This window comes from Nesoenas mayeri, assembly GCF_963082525.1.
Source record: "Nesoenas mayeri genome assembly, chromosome: 2".
Taxonomy (NCBI): Eukaryota; Metazoa; Chordata; class Aves; order Columbiformes; family Columbidae; genus Nesoenas; species Nesoenas mayeri.
Genome location: NC_137543.1, coordinates 120,386,501 through 120,411,868, shown reverse-complemented (window position 1 = coordinate 120,411,868; position 25,368 = coordinate 120,386,501). Strand labels below are relative to the sequence as shown.

At 41.2% G+C, this 25,368-nt stretch overlaps 1 protein-coding gene across 1 annotated transcript in view; it reads left to right on the top strand.

Annotated features, from left to right (window-relative positions):
* Window positions 1–13,290: 13,290 nt before the first annotated feature.
* Window positions 13,291–25,368, top strand: part of CMTM8 (CKLF like MARVEL transmembrane domain containing 8) — a gene marked incomplete at both ends in the record, with an annotated part of 38,861 nt that continues 26,783 nt past the window's right edge. Inside the window, one exon of the mRNA XM_080339057.1 lies at window positions 13,291–13,461. Within this exon, the coding sequence (XP_080195183.1) occupies window positions 13,291–13,461 (171 nt within the window). The remainder of the gene's footprint in view (window positions 13,462–25,368) is intronic.

Genomic DNA, 25,368 nt, shown 5'->3' with positions numbered 1-25,368 from the left:
CTATTCAGTATAATCCATATTGCGCTCTGTGATGTTAGTGCTGCTTATTGTCACTACACGGCATGTTTTGTTTTCTCAGCTGGGTGGGAATCCTTCAGTGTTTTTCACCCTGCAGCTTTTTCTTATATCTCTTCCAGCTTCCTTCTCATCTTCATGTAGCTGCACCTCTATGTGCTATTTTGTAGTGAACCTTAAGAAGGGTTTTTCATATCAAAAGGTGGGTGTGTGTACATGCGCACGTATATGGTTATCTATACGGGCAAACCCCTGCCTACCTTTTATTGGACATCTGTGTGCACAAATAAGCATTGTAAGGGGCTGGGAACTTTGCATGGGCTTTTAGTAAGGCCCCCAGGAGGACTGATGTTCAACTGCCTTTGCACCAGCCATGTCCATCTGTTCTTCTAAAGCCATGTGGCTGTGAAGCTCGTGCGTGGATCTCTTCCAGACCATCCTTCAGTCTCTAGGATGGTAGTAAGTCACCTTGGATTAACTGAAAACATTGCCATTATTTTAGGGAAACAGTATCACATCTACACTACTGGTCATTGAAGCTCTGAAATGCCACGTTTGTAAAAAATAGTGCATAGTCCATGTTTAGGCAAAAATAATGATGACATTAATTGAACTAGTTTGCCATTTTCTTTCTCCAAATCTAGGTTCAGTATAAACCCCCTTTTAAAAATTGCAAACTACACCATCACATTCTTGTCACAGAAACATAACTTCATCTCTCAGTGTGATAGATTATTTCTGAATGGTTTGTTTTAAGGACTTTTTGAATATCTTCCAGTTTGATGATTATGGAGCACAGGCATGTGGTGGGCTCAGCAAGTAGAGCCTTGGGGATTTTTAGTTTGCTTTTATTGGTTTGGTTTTTTTAAGGCTGGAGGGAACTGGAAAGCAAGCCAAATCTGTTAGCAACCACTGGCTGGGTTCCTGATCTATGTAAATAGTAATATAGAAACGTTTATGAAGCATTAGTTGGTATTTAAAATGCAAACTTCCAACACAAGTACTTGCATCACAGCTTCTCGGTAACTGTAAGCCTTTTTTTTTAACACGACTCTTTTTTTTTCTGTGGTACCTACCCATTATATTATTGCATCAAGAGATAAGCCAACGTGGATTGTAATACATGATTCTGAAGACTCAAAATAACTCACTTGAAAGCTTTTTAGCAAAAGCAAGCTGCTCTGTGTAGTGATAGCTGAGTGGAGATGGCCTTGGCTGTGCCTGTGCTTTGGATTAAAGCCCAGTTTTTGTACAAATGTTTTTAATGGTGTATTTAAACCCAGTTTAGGGATTTTTCTAATTTCCACTTACTGTGCAGAGTTGCATTTGAATGTGACAGATTTACTACTTTTTTTTTTTTTTAATGTAGACTTCATCAGCATAATTTTCTGCAAGCTTCAAGTTAGATGGTAATTGTAGTAGCACTTAGGCATGCCAGTTTTCCCTTGTTTGTGTTTAGTCCTATCCTCTGCTTTTCTTCATCTGCATTTTTTTCAGGCTGTAGGCTACTACAGAGAAGGAATACCTTTCATTACTTCCAGAGCTGTAGCCGGCATAGGAAAACATAATCAATATGTGTTTGTTGCCCAGTAGAGGGGTTAAGTCTGGAATAAGATCTTCCAAACTTTCATACTGTTGGGTTTAATCCTTCTGCCACTTGCATCTTTATTCATATATTCACTGTTTTAAAGTGAATTTAAAGAATATTCACTGTTTTAAAGAATTTAAAGCAGAAGCTCAAGTGTTTTCTTAGCGATGCTCCCTCGTGCAGTCTCTCAGGCAACTTTAGCTCTCTAGAATATGTGATGTCACCAAAATCTTGGTAGGTAGCAATGATCTTCTCCACCCAGTCAGAGTCCTTAAACTTTGTGACAAAAGCTGCTTAAGCTGATTCTAATGTATTTTATTGGTTTGGGTTTTTTTTAAGGCTGGAGAGAACTGGAAAGCAAGCCAAATCTGCTAGCAAGCACTGGCTGGGTTCCTGATCTATGTAAATAGTAATATAGAAACATTTATGAATGTTTTTCCAGAGCCACAGCATCTTATTTAATATACCTAACTACCGTACTCATTTAAATATTTTTTTTCCTCAGAAGTTTTGTCTCCAACTTAGACATGACTATACAATATTCACAGCTACATTCTAAAACTTGTAATTCGGCTGCTTGTAACCATTTGGCAGAGGAATGTGCAGTTACTCAGTATGACGATTTCCAGGTGTGGCTTTTCCTCTGAAACACAATGTGTTTGGCTTGACAGTGGAGGGCACTGTTGAGCAGCAGAGGTATTTCCTAGCAGGCACAATGAGCTTTCTGAAAGCAACCCGATTAGAAATGAGAGAAAAGCGTGGAATAAGGTTGGACTGCCTATCCTACAGGTAAATAATTTTAAGTGCGACTTTTATATACCGTGTGTGGAGGAGAGCAGGAACAGAATTTACAATATTGCACTCGTAGGGGAACAGGGAGTGACACCAAGTCAGTTTTAACCACTGCAAGAGCTGCTAACACAAGAACATGCACTGAAATACCGGAGGAGTGAAGACAAAGCTGGTGAGTGTTGATTCAAGCCCCTTTTGGCCTGTAATTCTGTACCAGACACAGCTTTACAGTAACGGTTTAGTGCAGCAATGTTCTCTTCAAAACTGAAACCTGGGAAATGTCCCCTCAGAGGACGTAGCAGTCACTTGAGTGCAAGAGAGATTTCACAAGCACACTCGGTATTATCAAAATGCACTGAGACATAACAGTTGCTATTGAAGTTCTCCCTCCCTTCCATGGAGATCATTCTCCAAGCAACAGATGGAAAACTCTTGAGATGAGAAAAATATGCTGTTCATGCACTCTAGACAGCTTCTACAGGGGAAATATACATGTTACTTACTTTGCAGTGGAATCATGAGAATTCAGAAAAAAAGCACTGATCGTCACGAGAAAGTCTGGCAAGAGAAAGAATTGCAACCTCCTTGGGGTAAAGACCCCCATTCTTTCTTGTACGTGCTGCATTTAACTAGTGGGAAATAATCAGAAGTGTTGGCTACCTCTCCATCTGTTTGTGATTTTTCTCAGAGCTAAACTAAGCAGGATTAGGCCTAAATAGTCATAGATAAGCCCTCAAAGCAAAGCTCCTCAAAATGCTCTTCCTGAAATTCTGAAGGATTTATCTTCCTTCTCTCTTGCAATTGCAGATTTAGAGCTAGAAGCAGGAGCGCTGGTAATAGCAAGGTACCCACAACCCTGGCTATTAAGGTTTTTACATGATCTTAACAACTAAATAATTATAATGCTATGAGCAGCTGTGGCCTGGTGTTACCAGAGGCTGAGGTTAAATGATGGAAATTGAGCAAGAACACTCCAGGGATGCTCCTGAGGCAAACAGGTCTTGACCCACAAGTGGGCTGGAAATCTTGCTGGTTCCTTCCCACTGAGAATTTGTGTGTTGTATACAAGCTCTCCCATAGCACAAAGCCAGCAACACTGGTTTTCCCATTGCTACTGTAATAAATCCTACAGGACCTGGTTACATGATTTGTGAATGATCACATATTATGGCAGTGGGGGCACAAGAAGCACTTCTGTGCCCTGATCACATTTAAATAGAACATATTGTGTCAACATGTGGGCTGAGTGAGGGGAGCATCCTAGGGGTGGTAAGCAGGTATGAGGAGGTTTGAACATCTCTGTATTTCTAATGTTGGGACAGTAATTAGGCCCAGACTGGACGGACAGATGGATTTTAGGAAACAGAGTAGAAAGGCCTGGTATGAGAAAATTTGAGAAGCACAACTCCAGATACCTTAACTACTGAGTTGGACTACACTGATCTAAAACTCATTATGTTACAATGACTGGGAACTCTGCACCAGGTAATCGGGCTTCAGATGAGTCCTTCTTGAATGCATCACTAAAAATAACAACGTGGTTTATTGTTGCAGAAGTTACACGGTAAATAAGCAGGGAACCTAAACTATTCAAGGCAGCCTGCTTGAGTCAGGATGAAAGCATTTCAGCTGGGCTGCTAAGGAACCAGTGACTTCATTCCCCGGGATTGCTTGCTGTCTACCTGCCTCTGTGTGTTAAATTAACGTTTTAAAAAATGAAATGCATGTACGTGCACAGACAACACTTGAAGAGGGAAAATGCTTAATTTCCAAGTCTGCTTTCAGTTCTGAAATACTAGTGTTAATATGTGATTTATTTCTATTCAATGCAGTTTTCTCGGGCTTATCTAGTCACAAGTCTTTGTGTAGCTGAACAGAATACTGGTAAGATTATTTTTCTTTCGAAAGCATTATCTGGCTTGAGATGATTAGTAAAATGTATTGAAATCCAGCAGGCAGATCTCAATAAATAGCTGATCTTCATATGCATTTTAATACAGAGTGTTTGGGGTTGGTGGTGATTTGGGTTGAGCAAACACAGCTTACTGCATCTGCTTTAGCTCAGTGTTGTTGACTGATTATAATGCATTGGTGGCATTTTTGGGACAATTTATGTCAGGGGATTCACTACCACACACATGGAGTAAAGGCAGCTTCTCTCTGTAGTGCTAATGGAGACACTGTGCTGCTCTCTGTCACTCATCTTACAGCTGATGCTCGCTAAAAGTTATTTTCAATCACATTAACGAAATACCATGAAATAATGGTTTCTTTTTTGAGGCAGAGATACGTCTAGAGTAAGTATGTATGGGGTATAGGCCTTCAAGTCCTGCCTCTTCTTCATGTCCTCAGATTTGGAAGTAGACTTGAACTGTATCACTCACTCTCAGATGAGGTAGACTGTGGATGTGCAACTCCTCCTAAAGAGGCAGTCATCATGCATCCTCATCACTCCCTTTCTGTGCTCTTATAAGATGACATGACTGAATACTTGTCTTTGTAGTAGAGCTGCCTTCACCCAGCATGGTTTTCTTCCTTTCCTGCGTGTCATTTTTCCTTCTTGCTGGTTGCTTTACATGCAGTTGCTTTACAGGTGGGAGTACTTTTGCAGGCTGTAGGATGTCACCTATAAGTCATCTTCCACTTACAGAGATACCTTGAATATCCCTTAAAATAACCCTGTGTTGTTCATTGCTATTTATGAAGATAATTAATTAAATCCTGCATTTCAGCACTGATGAACTTAAGTAATCCTCTAGCTCGTATTTCACTTGTGAATTACATCAAGAAATCCTTCACTAGTGAATTCAGACAGCCCATAAAAGCAGACTTCTGGCACACAAGGGATGCTTGTATGCAAGAAATCACCTCAGATTTCATCAAAGTAACACCTGGTTTGAATATATCCTTGCTAACTTTGATATTTTTCCTTGTACTTACTGCTTGAACAATGGATTACAAAAATATGACCTCCCTGATCAGTACTTCACTGAGACAGCAATCATAACACTTTAAAAGCACAGCAGTTTGATGCATTGCCTTCATTTGCACACACCGATACAGCTTATTTCCTGAGCCTCTGATTGAATCCTTGTGAGGAAGGCAAGTAAGATTAGCTGATTGGCATATTTGGAGAACCACACTGAGGACACCCTCTTGGTAGAAGAAGAGCCACATGGACTAGATTGAACTTACAAATGCCCTCACTGCAGTGAGTACTCCCAATGGACATAAAGGTGAGCCAACTTCAAAGTTAATAGGAAATGAAGCTTCTTAATTGTGGGGCTTTTGGGGACATCTGTGTTGTAACAAATCTCATGTCAGAACTGTCTCATAGTTAGCATTAAGCCAGATGTTCAAAAATATGTGATGGACTTAATTCACTTCAATTTTAGTAATTAGAGCCACATCCATCTCAGAGCATTCTCTATTCACTCCAGATCTAATCCTGCAAACCACAGGTTTGTGCCAATTCATGTAATTTACAGACCTAGGTAATGAGGTTGCCCTCAATAGAAAGGCTGTATTTTAGCTGCACTATGAGCATTTAGTAAAATCCTTCTTGGTATGTTTTTCTCATGGTTCAAACAGCTTAGATAGGCTAACTCTTATCAGCTCTTCTCCCAATCTCCTAAAATCCCCAAATGAAAACCTCCCTTTCTTCTGAAATTCTCTTTTCCCTCACTGATCTAGCAAAGAAGCATTATCCATGCTCAGTAGGTAGTTAGTAGGGTGACAAATGGCTTGACAGGATAAGCTTTCTCAAGACATGTCATAAATGGGATAAACCTTTGTTCTGAAGAAATCCTCCTCCTTCCAAAATTCAGACTATCATCCATCCTCTGACTGCTCTATAGTCCAATACAATGTACCATTCTCACATAGCTCGAAGTCTGCAATTTAATGCAGACTAAGTGAATTGAGAAATTTAACAATATTTGGCTGATTAATTTAAAAATCCCAGCAGGCTTTGCTATACCAGCAACAGGCAACACACTGTTTCCCATAAATACATGCAGCCATAATAGAAAAATCATTCTCTGTTCTATTTATCTCCTGTTTCTCCAGGTTCCTATGTGTCTTGCACTGAGTGCCTTGCATCACTGCAGCTATTTTTTCATGCATTGACACAAGTCTTACCAGGTAACAGCAGCTTTTCACACTGGTTTTGTGCTTATCTGTGCACTAATGCTGCAAAAGCATCCAATAATTATTTATAGTCATAAGCAGTATTCTACATATTCTAAATCACTGGTGCCTGCACCTCTTTGTCCTGCTTTTAGTTGAACTTGACTGTGTTTTGTGCTAGGGAGATTAGTTTATTTGGTTTGGTTTTATTTCAGGGCTAAGGCTACTCTGTTAATATAAATAACAGGGTCATTTTGTTCTTTATGTTCATAGCAGTCTTCTGGCACTAGTCTACTTGCAAAGATAAACTGCTGATTTGAAAACACAGATAACATACCTCTCAGTCACTTGGAGATTTCAGACCGTTACGTGGTATAATGTGTTCCTCTGTTAACATTTTGTTCTCCTTCTGTTAATGGGTAGATGTTAAATGTCCCATACTAGCAGAACAGCTGTGCAAACCAGCACAAAGAGCAGTAAAACATCTGCCTGCATTTCTCTGCCTTCTCCTTTCACTGCTGTGTTCTCCAAGATTCAGGTCAGTGCCCCGCCAGGCTCCCAGTTCTCCTCTCCTGTGCTTCAGACAGAGCATCTACACACTGCTACCTCACCCCAGGCAGCTGCCACCTCTCTCAGCAGATCCTGCAGTCAGCCCACTGGCTTTCTTTTCTTCTTCTTTTCCTCTGGATGAAGATTTTCCACCTTTAAACTTTGCAGCTCACCTGCATAAAACTGATTCTTCCCGCATACCACTTTAATTACCTGACTATTGGCCAGGCACGGCACAGCCAGCACGGTTAGTGAGATCCTTTATTCTGCCACTGCTTTAAACCAAGGAAGTGATGTGTTGGGCATAGGTACTGCATTTATGTTGTAGAGCTGGGTGACCAGAGCATCAAGATTGTAGCTTTACGGAGTCAGTTGGAATTGACTTCTGTGGTTTCTCAAATCATTCAGGTGATCTCTTATCATGTTCTGTATAACACAGATCACAAAATTCATCAATGTAAGCTTGGTAAAGAGTATATTTTAAATAAATCCATAGCTTTGAAATATAGATTTAAAATGGTGGCAAGTCTACTGCTTTACTTAATCAAATATTCAAATAGCTAATTATGCTGTATTAAAAATACATTTTTTTTTAAAAAAGGTAGCTTTATTTTTGGTCTGAATTTGTACAACTGCAGCTTCTAGCTGTGGTGACCGGTTAGGTTTTTACCTGCCAGCTACTGGATGTCTTCTCTCTGTGTATATAGACATACACCAAGCTCAAGTCACCCTAATAATTTAGTGTAATGTAAGGCGCATTTTAGGTCTCAGGCATGTTTCAGAGTGTTCTACCAACCACAGCAGAGGAAGACACCTGTCTGCTAATAAAGCCTGCAAGAAATCTGGCACCAGAAGTTATGAGGTAGCTGTGAACTCTCTCTCTAAACGTGGATGATACTGCAATGAAACCACAGTGGAATTGTTCAGTCGTTCATTAATTATCTATAAACAAATACGGCATTGATTAGTGTTGAAGGTGATCTTTTACTCCAGCTGTTTTGCACTGGGCTTGGGTGCTGCATAAACACTACCTACTGTGATTTACAGAAACACTTAGGCAAGAACCACCCTCAGCAAGTAGAAAACACACCTGTCTTCAGTGGAAACATTTATATTCTCAAGCACTGCAATCACTAGTATGTGTTTGTACCGCAGTAATATTTAAAGGTCTATGGAGGGCTGGTGACCACAATGAAAGTACTTATGAGCATACCTCAGGGACAGCCTGTCTGGACATGCTCAGGGGCAGAATAACCTCCTTCCTTACATAACGTGACACCAGACACTCTTCAGTATTCAGGTGACTCGTGATTTGCAGCTGTGAGAAGGCACAGCCACCAGCTGCTCCTGCAGCTGCGCTTTTAAAGAAAGACAGCTGAGGAGCAGCCTGCAAAATAGAATAGGGGCACACTTTTGCATGTGCATTACAGATTTGAGGTCCCTGACCCCAAAGTATAAAAACCACGCCTCCCATTCTGAGAAGATTTGTACACAGATTTCATGCTTCTCACTATGAACTCTTCCCTTAATTTGAGTAGATGTGCTCTCTGCCCTGAAGTTAAACGTATATGTACAGCATGCAGGGATCATGTTCTAAGTACAAATCTTCTGGAGGAAGTATGCAATTTTTCCTCAGCACAGTATCTAACACAGGGTTGCGTTTCAGTGTCAGGAGGCATTTTTAGATTCCCAGAGCAGATAAAACAGCTGGTGAAAGGCTAATGCACAGAAAACACATGGCTTGTGTACTCTATGATCTCTTTTCTTAGCATAGTCTCTATCACCAAACACTTTACTTGGTGTCATGATAATGGTTTCAAAAATGAAGAAAAAAAACCTTCTTAAATCACCATGTAATTGTTCAAAGCATGGAATTAATTCTCTATACGGCAGTGTATATGTTCTAAGACAGCTTTTTGGCAGGTAAATTGTCTCTGTGCTTACAGACAGGCCTTTGCCTGTATAATTCAAGTAAACTTCATGTAAATAAAGAAATATTTGTGAGAAAAGCAGTACAGAACATAACCAGCTAAATTTTGCATTTTCCAGTAGTAGGGTAGTAACTTACATATCTGATGATCAGATCCATGCACTGTAATTACCTGGGCTGTAGTTTCAACTGGTATTGATTTTATGTTTGTTAATTTTGGGGTGGCCAACCTGCAAAACCAAATAAGCCTCATATTCATTAACCCCACATACAAAGACAGATGTCTACAGATTTGCAGAATAACAGCCACTTTGAAAATAGGGGCGTCTCATCTATTCTCTCTCTCTTGCAGCAACATTAGAAGATCCAAGTATCTCAACCACGAGAAATATCTTTACTTTGCAAAATACCAGTTCATACGCAGAGTCATTTTGCCTTGATTGATCATTAGGTGTGCCTATAGCACATGTCACTACCCAAGTACAAATCAAGTATTTCTGGTTTGGGTTAGTATAAATCAGCTTTTACATATGGTCATAAGCCACCGAAGAGTGTTATTAATTATTTACTTAAATATGTTTGTAGCTCAAAGCCTATACTTCACTCATTCAAAAAAGCCATTAGGAAATATTCCAAACATTTATTGATTTAATGCTGGCTAAAAATATCTCATCCTCAGATTAGCACAGTGGTGTGTCAAGGATGAGAATATTTGTCCTGGGCATCTGACATGAATCCATGTTCCTTATGTATGACCTGGGTTCGATGGAAAGTACAATTCCTTTCTTGCCCTCTTCAGAATAAGTTCCCCCTTAGCTGCCTTAGATCACTCCTCGGTGGTTTAAAAACAGTAACTTTTTGTTGTTGACTGAAATCTGCTGAAAAATCTCAATAACTTTTCCATTTATATGTTCACTTGTTTTACTTACCAAAAAATAAAAAGTCTGAATAACTTTGGCATTTGAAAATTCTAGGATTTGGGAGGGGGAAAGGAAAGCTGTATTTCAAAAACAGAAAACCAGTTCAGGAAATTCCAGTCGGCTCCACTCCTTGGGCCTGCGAGTCTACTTTAATTAGCACTTCCAGTGAGCAAGATTGTCCTTAAGAAGAAGGTAGTTCTAGAGGCCTCAATCAGTAATCTCAAAAATGTTGATACTTCAGAATTTGAGAACCAAACCATCTTAAATGGAAGAATCTGTTAATTAGATATTGGGATGTTCAGGAACAAGCCCTTTACTTAGAAACCTGATAATACTTGTATTAGCTATTTCACCTTTACTAAAATATTTGCACTGAAAGACTTCACCAAATTATGTGGGTTTTAGTTTAGTGTGTTTGTTTTAATCACAGTTTACTTCATCATAGTAGTTGACAAACAGAGGTTACAATCTCGACTGGTGTTTAAAAGCTTCACTAATCCTTCCCTTGAAAGGTTAATTTAAAATACAGAAAATGGGCCACCTTCTTCTCTCTTGGTAGTTCTGTAATAAAAGGTTGATTGTTTAAGCAGCGGCATTCAATTATTTTGCTTCTGATGCTATCTACATGTAAAAAAATCTAGCTAAGCTCAGATGGCCCCTGCAGGCTTTCCAGTTCTAGCCTTCAGTGCATGGATGCAAAACAAAAAAATTAGAGCCTCGAGGTTAACATTCAAAATGTAAAGTATCAGGTTGTCAAGTTAAAGAATGAGATTTGCTTCCTGGAATATCAAGAATACATAAAAGCTTCTGGAGTTTTTTCAGTGAAATTCATTCTTCGAATATGTTTGCTGGATCAAAATGTGCTAGCTAAGGAAGTCAGAGGGGCAGCTGGTGTTCAGAGAAGTCACCCAGAAATATAGCTGTCCCGTTCTTGTTGAATTAGTCATGATATTAGACCTCTACAAGAGACATTGAAAACCTAGCTATACTAATAGACTTAATATAGTTGAAACAACCCCCAAATGTTTCCCCATGGTTTTGTTTACTTTTTTTTTTTTCCACAGGACCTGGGATGGTGGAATTATAGATGTGCAAATAATTTTTTTGCTCTGATTGTGATGGTTGAAACAACACTGACCTCCAGAAGTTTAGGGAGCAAAATACAGAGTTTTAGAATTACGCTTCAAAACTGAGACCATTAAACATCCTGGAAACACGGTGAGAATATACATCCAGTGTAAAACAAATCTGCTCTCAAAGGGAAAGTTATTTGAATGACTCAAACCATTTTTAAATTAGTGTTAATTTTGCTATTGGCATGAATTTTAGCCTGACATTTACTCACTTTTACGTACTGATCTTGTAGGTGGAAAACCGAAAACACAGGAGCCTTTCAGAGGAGAAAATCAATGTTGTTACAATGGACCCTCACGAACGGCAATGGAGGCTATTCTGGCATTGGAAGGAAGCTTGGCAGTGCTGAATAATCAGATAAAACACTTTTTATTTGCAAGCCAGTTGAAGTGGGTCTCTAAACAGAACAGTGTACAGATGTGTTGTGCTCCTTTAAAATCTCAGCTCTTATTTAAGAGAAAGGGATAAAACAGGAACCCAACCAATACAGAAATGCTGGTAACTCCACAAAAAAAGATGGCTTTCCCAAAAAGTGTAAAATTCATGATTGGAGATGTTGCATTAGATGCTTTGAGTGTGTGGTTTGCTAATATGTTTGTTTGGTTGGGTTTTTTTCCACAATAAAATATGATCATAACATGCTGAGTGGCTGGCATCTAATTCTGATGACCTGCAGTTCACGTCTGCAAAATTCTGCCATCTTAAATAAAAAAGTCACCAGTGCCTATGGGTATGCAGAGGCCCCACAAAGCCTGAGCCAAGATACACATTCCAAGGAGCCCATGGAGCCTGTGCTGTGACATACACTGTGAGTGGAGGCACAACCATGCACAAGAACCTGCTCTTTTGAGTAATTCACGTTTCCTGTATTTCTGGGAGAAACTCTTGACATCCTCCTCTTCCCTCCCCAGCTGACTCAATCACTTGCTGAAAGGTAATCCTGCAAAATCCATCCTTTGTTAGCCAGGAGAAGAGCAGCAGTAAACAATTCAAGGACAATAGCCACCCGACATATGGAAAACACTTCATTTTTACTAAGTTGCCAAATGCAAATGCTTTGCTAACGAGAATTCCCGAGCATTGAAGAAAAGCTATAACCTGCTTGCTTGTGGGTTTTTTTTGACACACCATACTTTTTGTGGAATGGAAGATCACTTTAGAAGCCCTTAAATGACCTCGAAACTTTTTTTTTTTACAAAGGTGACACTTTAGACTGGAAAAGTACTAAAAAATGTAGGTTACGTAACAGCTCAAAACTGTCACGTAGTAGGACAATAATGACCTCATACTTCCCATTTCCAGTGAATTTAATGGCTTTTAGAGTCTTCTGCATTACAGTTGACTCTTAGTTGTTTGACAGATCCCAGCTAAATCCCCATTTCCAGCCCGGAGAGAGCTGTGGTATCTCAGCCTCTTGTTCCCTGCCCGCAGCACTTCATGGCGGCTCCTCTTCCAACAGTGCCACTGATGAGCCATGGCAGCCACTGAGGGTGTCAACTTTTGCTGCCTGGGGAGCCATGGACGACAGTCTAGGGGCATCAAGCTAATTTTCCCCAGGGGCCACATCAGCCTTGTGGTTGCCTTCAAAGGGTCGAATGTGATTTTAGGAGTAGCTACATTTATATAGTCCTAAAATTGCATTCAGCCCTTTGAAGCTAACTGTGAGGTGATGTGGCTCCCAGTGAAAATGAGTTTGACACCCCTGGCCTAGATGGATGACAATGGCACGTGGTTTGGGTTTGACCCCCCAAATCATGCTGACCCATGAGGCTACATCATGTTTTCTCGTGTGGTGTTTTTGCAGAGAAGGCTGGCTCAGTTTGGCTCCTTAGCCGCACTGGAAGTGGATGTGGTCCCAGGGCTGTGTGTGTACAGAAGTCCAGAAGATGGGTTCGGAAAGGCCTCACGCTGCCCTTCCCTAGTGCTGGGGATCCCCTACAACACCAACCCAGGGCCGGAGTCCCCCACACCGGCGCAGGCTGCCGGTCCCCAGCGCCCGCCCCGGCAGGCGGCTGCCCCGCTCCCGCCCCGGGGGCAGCCCCGGGCGGGCTGGGCGGCCTCCCGGGCGGACCCGCCTCTCTGCCCGGGGCCGGACGCCGAGCACCCTCCCCCCCGGGCTGAGGCGAGGGGCCACACAAAGCGGCGCGGCGGCGCCTTTCCCACCGCCCCTCAGGCGGCAGCAGCCCCTGCCCCCGCCCCGCTGCCGGGCTCGGGGCCGCCCCGCGGCGCCAACGATGGAGCCACCGGTGCCGCAGCCTCAGGAGCAGCCGCCGCGCCCTCGCTCCCACACGGTGACCACCACCAGCAGCTCCTTCACCGCCAACCTGTCGGCCAGCTCCAGCACCCTCGCCTACGACAGGGAGTTCCTGCGGACCCTGCCCGGGCTCCTCATGGTGACCGAGATCGTGAGTGACCGCGGGCAAGGCGGCGGCCGTGGCGGGGCCGGGCCGGGGACTGTGCGGGGAGCGGCGGGTCGGCACAGGGCGCTCCGCAGGTTTTCAGGTCACCTCTGCGGGGTGCTCCCGCCGTGGTTTGGAGGTTGGGCTGTTTGCTCCTTCAGTTCATCTCCTGAGCAGGCTTCGAGGGGTCCGTAGCAGCAGGTGGAGCGGAGTGGGAACACAATGCTCCCGCCTTGGAACTATCGACAAATGCGAGAGTAACACAGGGCACACGCGGTACTTTCGGTCTCCCGCGGTGTTTGCGGTATCGTCACCTCTTGTGGTGGAAAAACTGAGCGCTGGCTGATTTTTTGGAGCCTTTTCTGGACCTACCTTGGTTGTGTGCGCTTCGTACTTTTATAGCACACATACAGCCGTTAAATGAGAATTAATTGGGCAACTTATCTTCGCTGTGTAGGTCAATAAAACGCAGTTCCTTATGCTCTTAGTGATTAGATACACCTGTGCAGAGCAGGATGCAGAATCACAGAATGTTAGGGATTGGAAGGGACCTCAACAGATCACCTAGTCCAATCCCCCTGCCGAACTAACACCGTTTGGTTTTAGTAGTGATTGTATTTTTTTTCGCAGGTACTTTATCAGGTGTAAAGGAACAGCCAGGCAGGATGGGGCTTAGCCGCTTGTCTCAGCGAACAAGGCGATGCTGGGACCCCTCTGGGGGACTGCCCGCTCTCCCTGCCTTAAGCAATAGATACTCAGCATCTCCACTTCAAAATAATGAGTTTCCTTTAAGTCTGCTCATCTACACTCTTAGTAGCTAAGGAACTTCAAGAGCTGGTTGCCCCAACTGAGTTTTTTGAGTTTTCTTTGTGACATCTTTGCTTTGATGATGCTGGAAGGATTAACTTATCTGACCAGATTCGTTTTCAGGGCTTGAAAACATTGTGTTTCACCAGAGCAGTGGAATGAGTGTTGGTTTTGCAGACTTCAAAGTTAAGATTACCAAGCAAAGCTTCAGGCTGCCGGGCAGTGTAGGACCTCTGGCAGGAGCGGTGCCATCAGAGAGAGGATGCGCGTTGAGGTGGCAGCTGCTGCGCAGGCAAGGAGTGGTGAGGGTGTGAAGTCAGAGCCTGCTACCACTTGGTACCTTGGATGCCAGTATGGTTGGGAATTCTCACAGTCTTCAGTAGGCAGGTGATGGTAGGGTTGTTTTGGTTGGTAAATACAGGGGGTGCTTCACTGTCAGAGTTGTGATAGATCTACAAATAAAGAAGCCTTAGTTTTTTTGAAAGAAAAGCTGCTTTCTTTTCCACCCTTTCTTTCAGTTACTAATTACAACAGAATTATGAACCTTTCTTGTACTTTATCTGGAGAGCGATTCCACTGTACGTTATTAGAGAGGTGCCCAAGGCTTTTCCCAGGCTCTGCTGGAATGTTGTATATTCAACCTGGCTTCGAATACTGTGTCAGCTGCACTTCCATTGAGTTACATGGCCACAGGGCATGGACAAGCTCTTGCTTACTCATTGTTGGAAGTGTGCTTTCTAATTTGTGTTGACAGGTGATGATATTTGTGTAGCTTACCTTTCTGAACAAGGTGATGATGGTTTTTAGGGGGACTTTATTTGCTATCAGCCATTCCCGACTCCAGGAGTAATTATAAAATGATTCTTCAGCCACCATTATGAGATGCTTGAGTGCATTAATATTTATATTTAGAGCCAGCTTTGGCTTAAGTTTCATCAGTACTTGAGAATGCATTTACCAGCTTCAGAAAGAAGGCTAGTAGTAGAGTTGTGTCTTCACTATAGGCTTCCACATATGTATTCTAATTGATTAACAGTAGTGAAGACATGCAGTTCCTGGTCAACTCAAAGGAGCTGACAGAAGTTCGTAGTGTAGATGAACTTATACTGGTTTGTGATTATGTATTTGAGAGAATGGAGGGCAGTATTAATAAAAAGTTGAAATCAATAAGGCAGGTCCTACAGAAGTAGAGAGTTACTAGATACTGCCTCTGAGGAAGTACTTCTGTTTTTTAACTCTGCTTATTTTAAAGCACATATAGTAGATGTTCTTCTGTGAAATTAAAGGAAAAGAAAAAATATTAGTGAATACCTTGATATGGAATTAACTGAAACAAAAACAGTTATTAAAATCAAATAAGCTGGTTTATATGTATATCTATATATATGTTTGGCGTTGTTTCTTGGTCAAACCTTTTCCACCAGTTCTGTATGTACCTTTTTTTTTTCTTCTGAGATAAAATGTGCTTTAAGAAAGCATGACCTGCTCTACAGAGGATCTCTATTTCAAAATTGGCTGTGCATATTCAGCAGTAATGGAGTTGTGTAGCACCAATCAGTCAGTTCCTGCCTGTTCTGACCATATTATTCATACAAAAGGTGTGGCTTGCCTGCACAGGTTGACTCCTCAGGATATTTCTGACCCCTCTCAGCCCCAGCTCACAGCATGATCCTTCTGCTAAGGATTTGCAAACCTGTAAACGGTTTGCAAACAACTTCATATGTGTGTCTGTATTTCAGTCTCGGGAGTTTGCAGTGGGATAGCTCATTTTCAGTCTGAGCACCAGGCTCCTAAGTGCACCAGCTGTTGTTAAGAACAGAGCTTTGTTTCTGCTTCCCCTGCTCTGGACACACCTGTGAGATGGGCAGGGAAGAGGACTGTTTTTGGTAAGATTGTTATCGCTTCAGTTACTAATCTACCAGACCCCTGTTCATTAGGATACTATGTTAAAGCTAAGTCAGGGCTGTTAAAACAACAGTGCTAAATGTTCTGAGTTTGCATTGTAGGGCTGCCTAAATGTTTAATTACTCCTGCTGTCAATCAGTGAAGCGCAGGCAGCAAAAGGAGCGCAGTTTGTGGTTCTGGAACTGGAGCTCTTGTCTCTGTATAGGCAAAGGGCAAATCTGTGTTATTCTTCAACCAAAGAGAATGGAAAAGCACGAAGTTACCACATAAATTAAATCTTTCCTTCCCTTAAATAAAGGATCTTGATCAGGTTTTGCTTTTGCCTAATTAGTGTACTGTGAAGATGCATAACAGCTGTGTGGATTGCCACGTGCACTGGTAACCAGACTACTTCTGCACTGAGGCTGTGGTTTAATGGCACAGTAAATTCAGCGGAGTGGTTCCTACTAAGAGATTCTTTGCAATGCTGCGAAACACTGGTCTGCTATTAACCCAGTCTGCTGTTTGCAATTTGTTCAGAATGAGTTAGCTTTACAAAGACAGGTTTTATGATGGATCAGGTATTATCTGTCCTTTATGTAGCTGCTTTAAAGCCGCTATAAATCTGGGATGAGGTTGACCGTGCATAGTGAGCACTAATGAAATCATGTACCCAAACCTGGTTCAGCTTAATTTTGTAACGCTGTTCGGTCTAGCACTGTACACATCTAGTATGAATGAACACAGAGCTGCAGCCTGAAGCGTGGGCTAAATTACCTGGTGCTGACAGATTTCCATTGCCTTTACATCTGCCTCCCTGACCTGAGGATGTGTAGGGTTTCTTGCCAATTACTGGGAAAGAACTGGGGGCAGTTTATTTCTCTGCAAAGCGCAGAATAGAAAATGCCACCGGATCTCTGAGGCAATTTTTTGGATGTTTATCCAAATTACTTATACACAGAAGTAAGGATGCTTGCTGGACAGGGCAGGAGCTTTTGACTTGGGAGACTTGGATTCACTGACCTTAGTTGGCCAGTGACTACTGACAATGAATTTATCTGCCTCTCTCTAGCATCTCTGATTTCTCCATTTGTGGAAGATGGATATAAATCTTTGTAAGGCACACTGAGATCTGTTGGTGAAAAATAGCATATAAGAAGTAAGTGATGTTACATAAAGTCTTTAATTAAGATCTCGATCACCTGAGTTGACACTGCAGTATAAGTATATCCAATAGAAGATAACTGAGACTTATTCCTATAGTGTAACTGGCCCCACTCCCCCAAGGAGGATTTATATTTTCAAAAGAAGCAAGTATAGCAATTTCCAGAGATGTCTTTTGAGTGTTTCTCTTCTGTACAATGATGGCCTAGAAAGACTATATATTTGTCTTCCTGGGAATTTTATGGCCAAGATAAAGGATGATGGTACCTTTTGACAGTTTAAAATCAGCTTCTGAAGTCAAGCATTATGGATCACTTTGCACAAGTGGAGAGTTTTGTGGTTGCTATGGATGTAGTTATAAAAATATTTACCTTCTAGCGGGACAACATTGGTTCCTTCAGGTTGTTGCCTCACACCAGTATGTTGCTAGATACAGTCCCTCATAAAACTTGCTCTGTGAATGTTAGGGCTTGTGATGGCTATTTGTTCTTAACAAAAACATACACTACATAGCTTAGAAAGGTTTGGAAGTTTGTTATGCTGCTGCTGCAAGTGAAAGCTTGTGATGGTGTAAATTATAGTAAATTGTAATTACAGTTAAATTTCTTCATGCAGTTCTATGCAGATAATTCTTTGAGTGAAATGCCCAGAATAAGAGATAGACTTGAAATAGAAGCCTAATAAGAGGTACTTTATATTATTGGCACCACATAAAATTATGGTTTGAAATTATATTTCTGGTCAATAAAAGTAATTTTGGTCACTATTTCATTTTTCTTCAAATGTAAGACTGTTGAAGGCTTAATTAAGAAAAGAAATCTTGTTGAATCTTCTTATTCTAGTAGAGTGGTCAGCCTCAAAATATTAAATGGATGTTGAAAGTTATGTCAGATTTAAGATACTGAGATTACCAAAACCAGAACGACCACACATGTCCAAATGTTTGTTCAATTGTCTTTTCCACCCTTTTTTTTCTAAAAGATGCATAAAAATCTTTTATAGATATTCAGGTTTTGAATTAAGTTGGCAGTGAAACCATATAAATATTAAGAAAAACAGAAATAAGACAGTGGGACCATCTACTGTGAAAAAGCTAAAAGACAAAAATTGTACTGTATTTTCTAAAGCTCTCCTTGCATTTAGCTTTTCCTTTTAGTCTTATGCCCTCTGTGACTGCAGTTCTGAGTTTTGTGTATAGATCCCATGTTCCTCCTGCACCCCAAGTTCTTGGGTAGCCCTCAGAAACACAGAGGGACTTTCATAAAACCCTTTTCTTCACCTGAGTAGCAGCAAGACTTTATCTTCTATTAGGAACTGTAAAGATTTGGGGGTGGGGGGATTGTTGTTGCTTTTGGGTTTTGTTTGTTCTCATAATGCAGTTTTTACTGCAGTCATAGCATGTCTGATTGCATGTAGTTGACAACACTGAGGCACCTTCTGATGTGTTGAATAGGTGTGTTACCTAGAGGAGGTGTACATAAGCATGGTCTTAAAAGGATTCACTTTGAATTACTGAGTGAAAAGAAGTATCCCGTACTAGTCAGTCACTTCATGAAGTAGCTTCATCTTCCTGTGCATGAATAAGAAAACACACAATGTAAAGTCTAAGCTCTCTCCTGTGCTTTTGATCAGACAAAACTCTCACTGAAGTCAGGTTTCTGTTCTTCCTTTTTTAGGTGCTGTTATCCTATCACCAACCCTCAGTGTAGTGGATACACGTATCTATATGATTTCCATCTTCCTCTAGGGTCATGTAATTGTTTAAAGTTCCATTTCCTTGAAGGTCTTTGGTTTCCTGCACAAGATCAGGGTGTTTCCTTAGGAAAAAAGAACTGTTTGGGGGACACAAGAAAACAGAAGCTTTGGAAGGAGTTGCCTGGAGTGTGCACCAAGTGTAGATAGAAACACTATCAGGACTGACATGGTAAGAAGGTGAAAATGCCTCTCAAATTAAATGCAGATGTTTTACAAAAGGTCAAAAATTCAAAGTATTCTTAATACCTCAAGGTAAAGGTGGAATGTGTATGAAATGTTATCATCTCTTCATGAGAAGAATGCTTTACAGACATACTTAAACATCAACTTTGTTCTTGGGTGGACAGTAAATATAATTCCTTCTCCCTCACCCCTCCCAAACTCTAGAAAACAATTTCTTTCTTTTGTACCTACAAAAATTCTTATGCAACCCAAAGCTATATTTTTCCTTCAGTAGCCCGTGTCTGTATGTTGGTGAGATGTGCAGTCCTTCCATTATTCCTAAGGGAACAGGTACACTTTCCTAGGCTCTTAGCTTTAGCAGGACGCTGTAGCTGGGTGTGTGACTCATAAGGATGAGTGCTGAGGCTAAAACCATCATGGTCTGAGGATGAAGTTTGATGATACTGTTGGAAAGATATTGGGACTGCATCCCTGAAAGAACTGCCTTTTTTCTGGTGATGCCAACTGATTGATTAAAAATAATTATGGAAGACTTTTTTTTTCCCCAGAAGTCCCACATCCCTGCATAATTGTACTATGGCAACTGAGTTGCTTGTGAGAAGAGTGGTATTGTCAGATCCAGCAAATGGTGGAGATTCTTGATGCTATACTTTGTCCTAAAATGAATATAAATCCTGCATTCTTCTTTGTCCATTTTCTCTGTGATTGCTGGTTTGTTGTTTTTTCCTCTAATGTGTTATAGTCTTTTTTTTTTCCTCTTTCTACATTGAGATTCCTGCCTTCTCCTTGGAATGATTTATTACACATTGTTAAGATCTCAAATTAGAGGATCTTGAAGTAGTGTATGCCCGTCTAAAGAAAGAGAAGATTTTCCGTGCCATGTATGATAAAGAGGTATATTTGCTGGCAGTGTAGTAGGAATGTGAGCAGGTAAAGGACAAAGACAAAAAGGTTAATTGACTGTGAGTCACACTAGACTCTTGCAAAATCATAAGCGCCCCCCAGGTTTCTGACTCCTTGTCTTAACCATTAACAAAGTGGTTCTTCATCAGGAGCAGATGCCTTTGGCTCCCTGCCCTGGGATGCTGGGGGCACCCTTGCACACCTGGGGAGCCTGTGCATGTGTCTACTCTGTCCTGTGTCCAGCAGCAACAGGCAGGGTTAGAGCAGCTGTGGCTCAAGGATTCTTCCTAAAAACTGGATTCTCAAAACCACAGAAAAATTATCCTAGGGACTCTAAGCCATTTTGATTGGGAGCATAGCAGGAATTATGTTGTGCTGCCCTTGTTTGCTGAGTGCGCCCTCATTCAGCCTGCTGTTCTATCCTGTTCTCCCCTGGGAATAGTCGTGCCATATAGTCAGTTTCTAATGGTCCTGCTTTTATATCTTTTTATATATATATATATGTATGTATGTATTTTTTTAGCTTCGTTTTTCTTTTGGATAAAGTACTTGTTGTGACAGTGTGATACATCTGTACTTCTTCCTGTTCCAATTCCAGAAAAGCAGTAGCAAGTGTGTCCTTGCAGAGAGGACCAGGCCCTCTCTTCTAGGGTCAAATAGCAAACAGATTTTAGCATCCATCAGACCTTTGGCAAAGTAGTTCTGTTCATCTGTCCTGAGCCAGTTCCTGTGGAAGCTTCTGGCACTGATTCACCTGCCTCAGAAAGGAGCGGCTCAGGTATGAGACTGGTTGAACTCCAGGAAAAGAGAGACTGAGTAAGGAAATAATTGAGTCACTATTTTCAGTGGGGCTGGGTCTAGTTGAAGGAAGGCTTGGTGTTAAGCTTATGTTAGTGAACTGAAAGAGGCTGGGGTCTTGGTTCCATACTCATTAATACTGGATCCAGGCTTTGCTACATCACTTCACTACACAGACATGGATTAGTCCTGGGCTTGACTGCATTTTTGCCAAGTTAGAGCACAGTGTGGAGTGTTTACACTATTCATTTTCACAAGGTATGGGTGTGCAGATGATGCTGATGGCAACCACAAGTTTGTGAGACAAAAATCTTTGAAGGAAAATAAAACCAATTTCAACAAATTGGTATCATTAGAGAGATGCTATCCCAGGAGTTTCTTCTATGTAGCCACAATATTTCTGGTCTGATATGGGATGTGCTAAAATCTGCAGAACTGAGGTGAAATAAGTAGACGTGGTAATAATCAGCAATATGTTGTCAGTCTTTGAATATATCATAATCTAGATGCAAAGAATATATATATTAAAACACACTAGGTAGGACTGGAAAGAGGCCACATGGGGAAAGCAGCTTCTTTCATCGTACTCAGGTAATTGCTGCTTGTGTTTGGCCGATGGCCTGATCTGTACAACTTGAAAGGAAACCTGTCAAGAACCTCTGCTTCATACCTGAAAACAATACTGGTTTCTATCATCAGCTTTAAAATTGACTGCTGTGTCCAGGCCTGGATTTAAATATATTAAAGGTGACATTGTTTTGCACAGACTATTTATTTAGCCTGGAATCTGTACAGCCACTAACAGGGTACCTCTCCCCTGCATCCCCGCTCCCCCCCCTTTTTTCCCCCCCTTATGTGTGTGTATAGTCATTACCTGAAAGAGTCCCTTTAATGTCTATTTTAGCATCTGCTCATTCAACAGAAGTGCTGTTCCCAAGGCTGCAGCTCCTACAGCAGGTAATAGCAGAACTTGGCAGCCCAGTTTTGAGAGGAGTATGAGGAGCTGAAGGAGAAGTTTAAAAATGGAGACACAAAGAATGTTGCAGGCAGGAATTAAGTATTGAGGGGTCAGGGGAGTAGGCAAACCTCCAACAGAAGAAAACCTCTGCAATGTATCTTTAAAATGACACTTCAACTGATAAAATCCATCAGCGTGTGTGGTCTCCTACTGGAGACAGTCACTATAAGCCAGACTCTGACAAGGATCGGGTGAGGGGAGGGTGAATCCATGGTTGGGTGTCTGCTGCTGCTGCTGTAGATTGGAAAGCATAAACAAATACACAGTTGTCTTTTAAAGGCTCAGAGCACAACTGTGATACGAACTGTGCATTGATTTGGTTTTAGTTTAATTTCTAAACTATGAGGTACCTCGCTGCCAGTAGCATCATATGCTGTTCCAAAGAGCTTGCGTGTGTGTGGGCATATACAAAACCAATAAAAGATATTATTATAGCTGAAGGCCTTGGAAATTAAGAAGCTCCAGAATTGATGTTCACCCTGGCAATGTTGGTTTGGTATTGGATTGTGTGCAGATGCTGGAATCTAGTCAAAACCTGCACGATCACTTTATTTTTATCGAGTAATTTCTGACAGGGTCATTGCACAGGAGAGTTTTTCTGGGAGTTACTGGGATACTGTGCACACAGCACTGGAGGAAAGCATGCCATGAGTAAAGAAAGAGGTTATTCAAAGAGAAAGGATGGTCTCCTGGCTGACTTATTCCTTGGAAAATCTGATTTTTATCTTCTGCTTGTGCTACAGTGTTCCTGTGGGACACTAGATAAGGCAAGTAAGCCTGGCATTTCAGTGTGCTTGCTTTTCTCATTTTCTGGGTCCCCAGCTTTGGGTCTGAGATGCAAAAGAAATGATTATTTGCAGTTGTAGCTGAACTCTGCAGGAGCCATGTTCTGATGAGGCAAAATGCGGTGCCACGTTTAGCGCTGCTAAATTTCCAGTGAAATTTGGCAAGTACTTTTGACCTTAATTTTAGTGAGCTGTCTGTAAAATTGGGATGCTATACTACTTTATCTCACAGAGGTGCATTTAATAGTTTACTAATGACCTGTGAGATAACCCAGATAATGAAGTACTTTTAAAGAGCCCATGTGGATACAAAGCCCCTGGTTGCAACCAGGGACCAAGTCTGCAGGCCACACAAGTAAACAAGGTGAAAGCAAAATAGTAGGAGGCGTTAGCTCTGAAGAAGGCTCTGCCTTCTGTTGCTGCATGGAGGTGGTGGTGGTGTAAAGACGGGAAAAGTGTGTGGTCGTGTCATTACAGACTATACCATAATGTATACGTAACTATGTATAGAATTAAGATATGTGAGAACTTTGTTTCTGCCTTTGTTGCATTCTTAAGGGAAAGCATTTCAACTTACATTTGTGCCTTTCTATTTCTTGTGCGCTCTTTGCCTCTTTGTCCCAATTCTTAACTTTCCAACTCTTGTAGTTGTGGGGTTTCGTGGGTTTTTTTGTCCCTTCATTCCTTCAAGCCTTCCTTGCCCAGCAGCTCAGGGCAACTTGCTGAAGGCCTGTTTTGCATGATTTTCATCCAGACTGCCCTTCTTCAGGCTTGACACAGGGAATCAGCACAGAAGACGCAGCCCCTGACATAAGAATTTGTCAAAATGGGGCCTTGAGAGAAAGAGGTGTGTGGCAACTGAAAGAACAGGCTCTGTATGTGACATCCATCTTTAATGGTTTCATAAAGCTGTAGGTGGACAAAGCTATGAAAAATACTGTAGTATTTTGGAAGAATATTTGAAATACTTTTAGTGATACAATGATCTAGGAGGTTATTGGTGAATACTGTGACATGTTTGGTCCTTGCATTGCGGGAGGTGCTTTCTTTTAAACAAACAAGTACTTTTGTCTGAGCTATAGACATAGAGCAGGTTGAACAGACTTGGGTTTTGTCATCAGACCTACTATGATGTTGTGATGACCTCAGTGAAAGATTACTGAAAAAGCTGAGAATTTCTTCAGGATGAGAAATTCATGATACAGGGGAAAGCAGGATCTTGATTGGATTTCTGATCTATATTGTGAAGCCTCACTGTGTGCATAAGCCATGTTCATTGGACTGTGCAATACACTTAGAGCAGTTATTTACTATTGTAGATTGCTGGTTGACCTCCAAGATAGAAGTATTTCTCCTTTCCTATGGAGTTACTAAGATATAGCACGGTACAAATGAATACAGTATTAGTATTTTTTTCTTCTCCAAATGGACAGCAACGTGGCTTATGTCAGAGTCTGGATGCCATGTAAAATTCCTACTGGAGAGAAAGATAGTTGTCATTGAGAAATGACTATATTTACTTTTGGAAAACCACAATCCTTATTTTACTATTTTGAGTAGATTCTTGCATTAATGGGACTGCACTTCAAAAGGCAGTGTGCAAGAGGAAAGTAGTGACCTGCTTGAAGAGATGGGTTCTCTTGTGGCTTGTGAATTATGACCTCCATGTGGAGATATATCAAACCAGTTTTGAACATATTACAAAGGCCTATAGAGCTGTAATTGAATGGTGAGACTTACCAAGAGTGGAATATAATAATAAACAACTTTTTATGTTACCGATCATATCTTCATTGTTCCATTTGGTATATTTAAAGGATTTTCCATGTTTATCTTCTCAGCAAAAAGGGTAGGAATCTTAGCCAGGACAATAATGTTTACACACATTTTGTTCAAACTTGGGATTTCTCTATAGACTTTGGCAATCGTGAAACATGACCAGACACTTGCACAAAGAACTTGACGCTCTCTTTATGGGGTAACAGAGGACTATCTAGCAAATATTTGCCTGAAGTAAACAAGTCAAGATAATGTGTTAAAGGTGAGATGGGGTCTCTTAGTGTTTTACCAGGTCAAGTTAAAATTAAACAGAGTACACAGCAATATGTGAGATGGAATTCTCTAAGCTTGGTTACATCTGGTTTTCTCTTTCTTATTAAGCTGAACAGTGAAATGCTAGCCTCAAAAAAAAACCAAGCCCAAACCAAAACAAAAACCTCAAACCACAAACAACAACAAAAAACCCCACAACCAACCAAAGCAAACAACAAAAAAACCACAACCCACACACAACAAAAACCTTCCCAAAAGTAATTTTTGCCTAAATAATTGGTAGAAAACAGTTTTATTTCAAAATGTCTCTTCAGTTTAGGTCTCAGTTAAAAAAAAAATATATGGAGAAGAGCATTTAAAAGAACACTTAATTTTGATCTGTGGTAGTGGTTGTCTCTGTAATATTACACAAAGTACACAAACAAGAAGATGACCTGAGAAGAGGTGCAAATAGAGTCCAGATGAGTTCACGGGAACAAAATCCGACTAAGATCCAATGTATGCATATGGTATTGTTATGAAGAGAAGGTTATAACAAATCAGTTTTTGATGCTGTTAAAACCT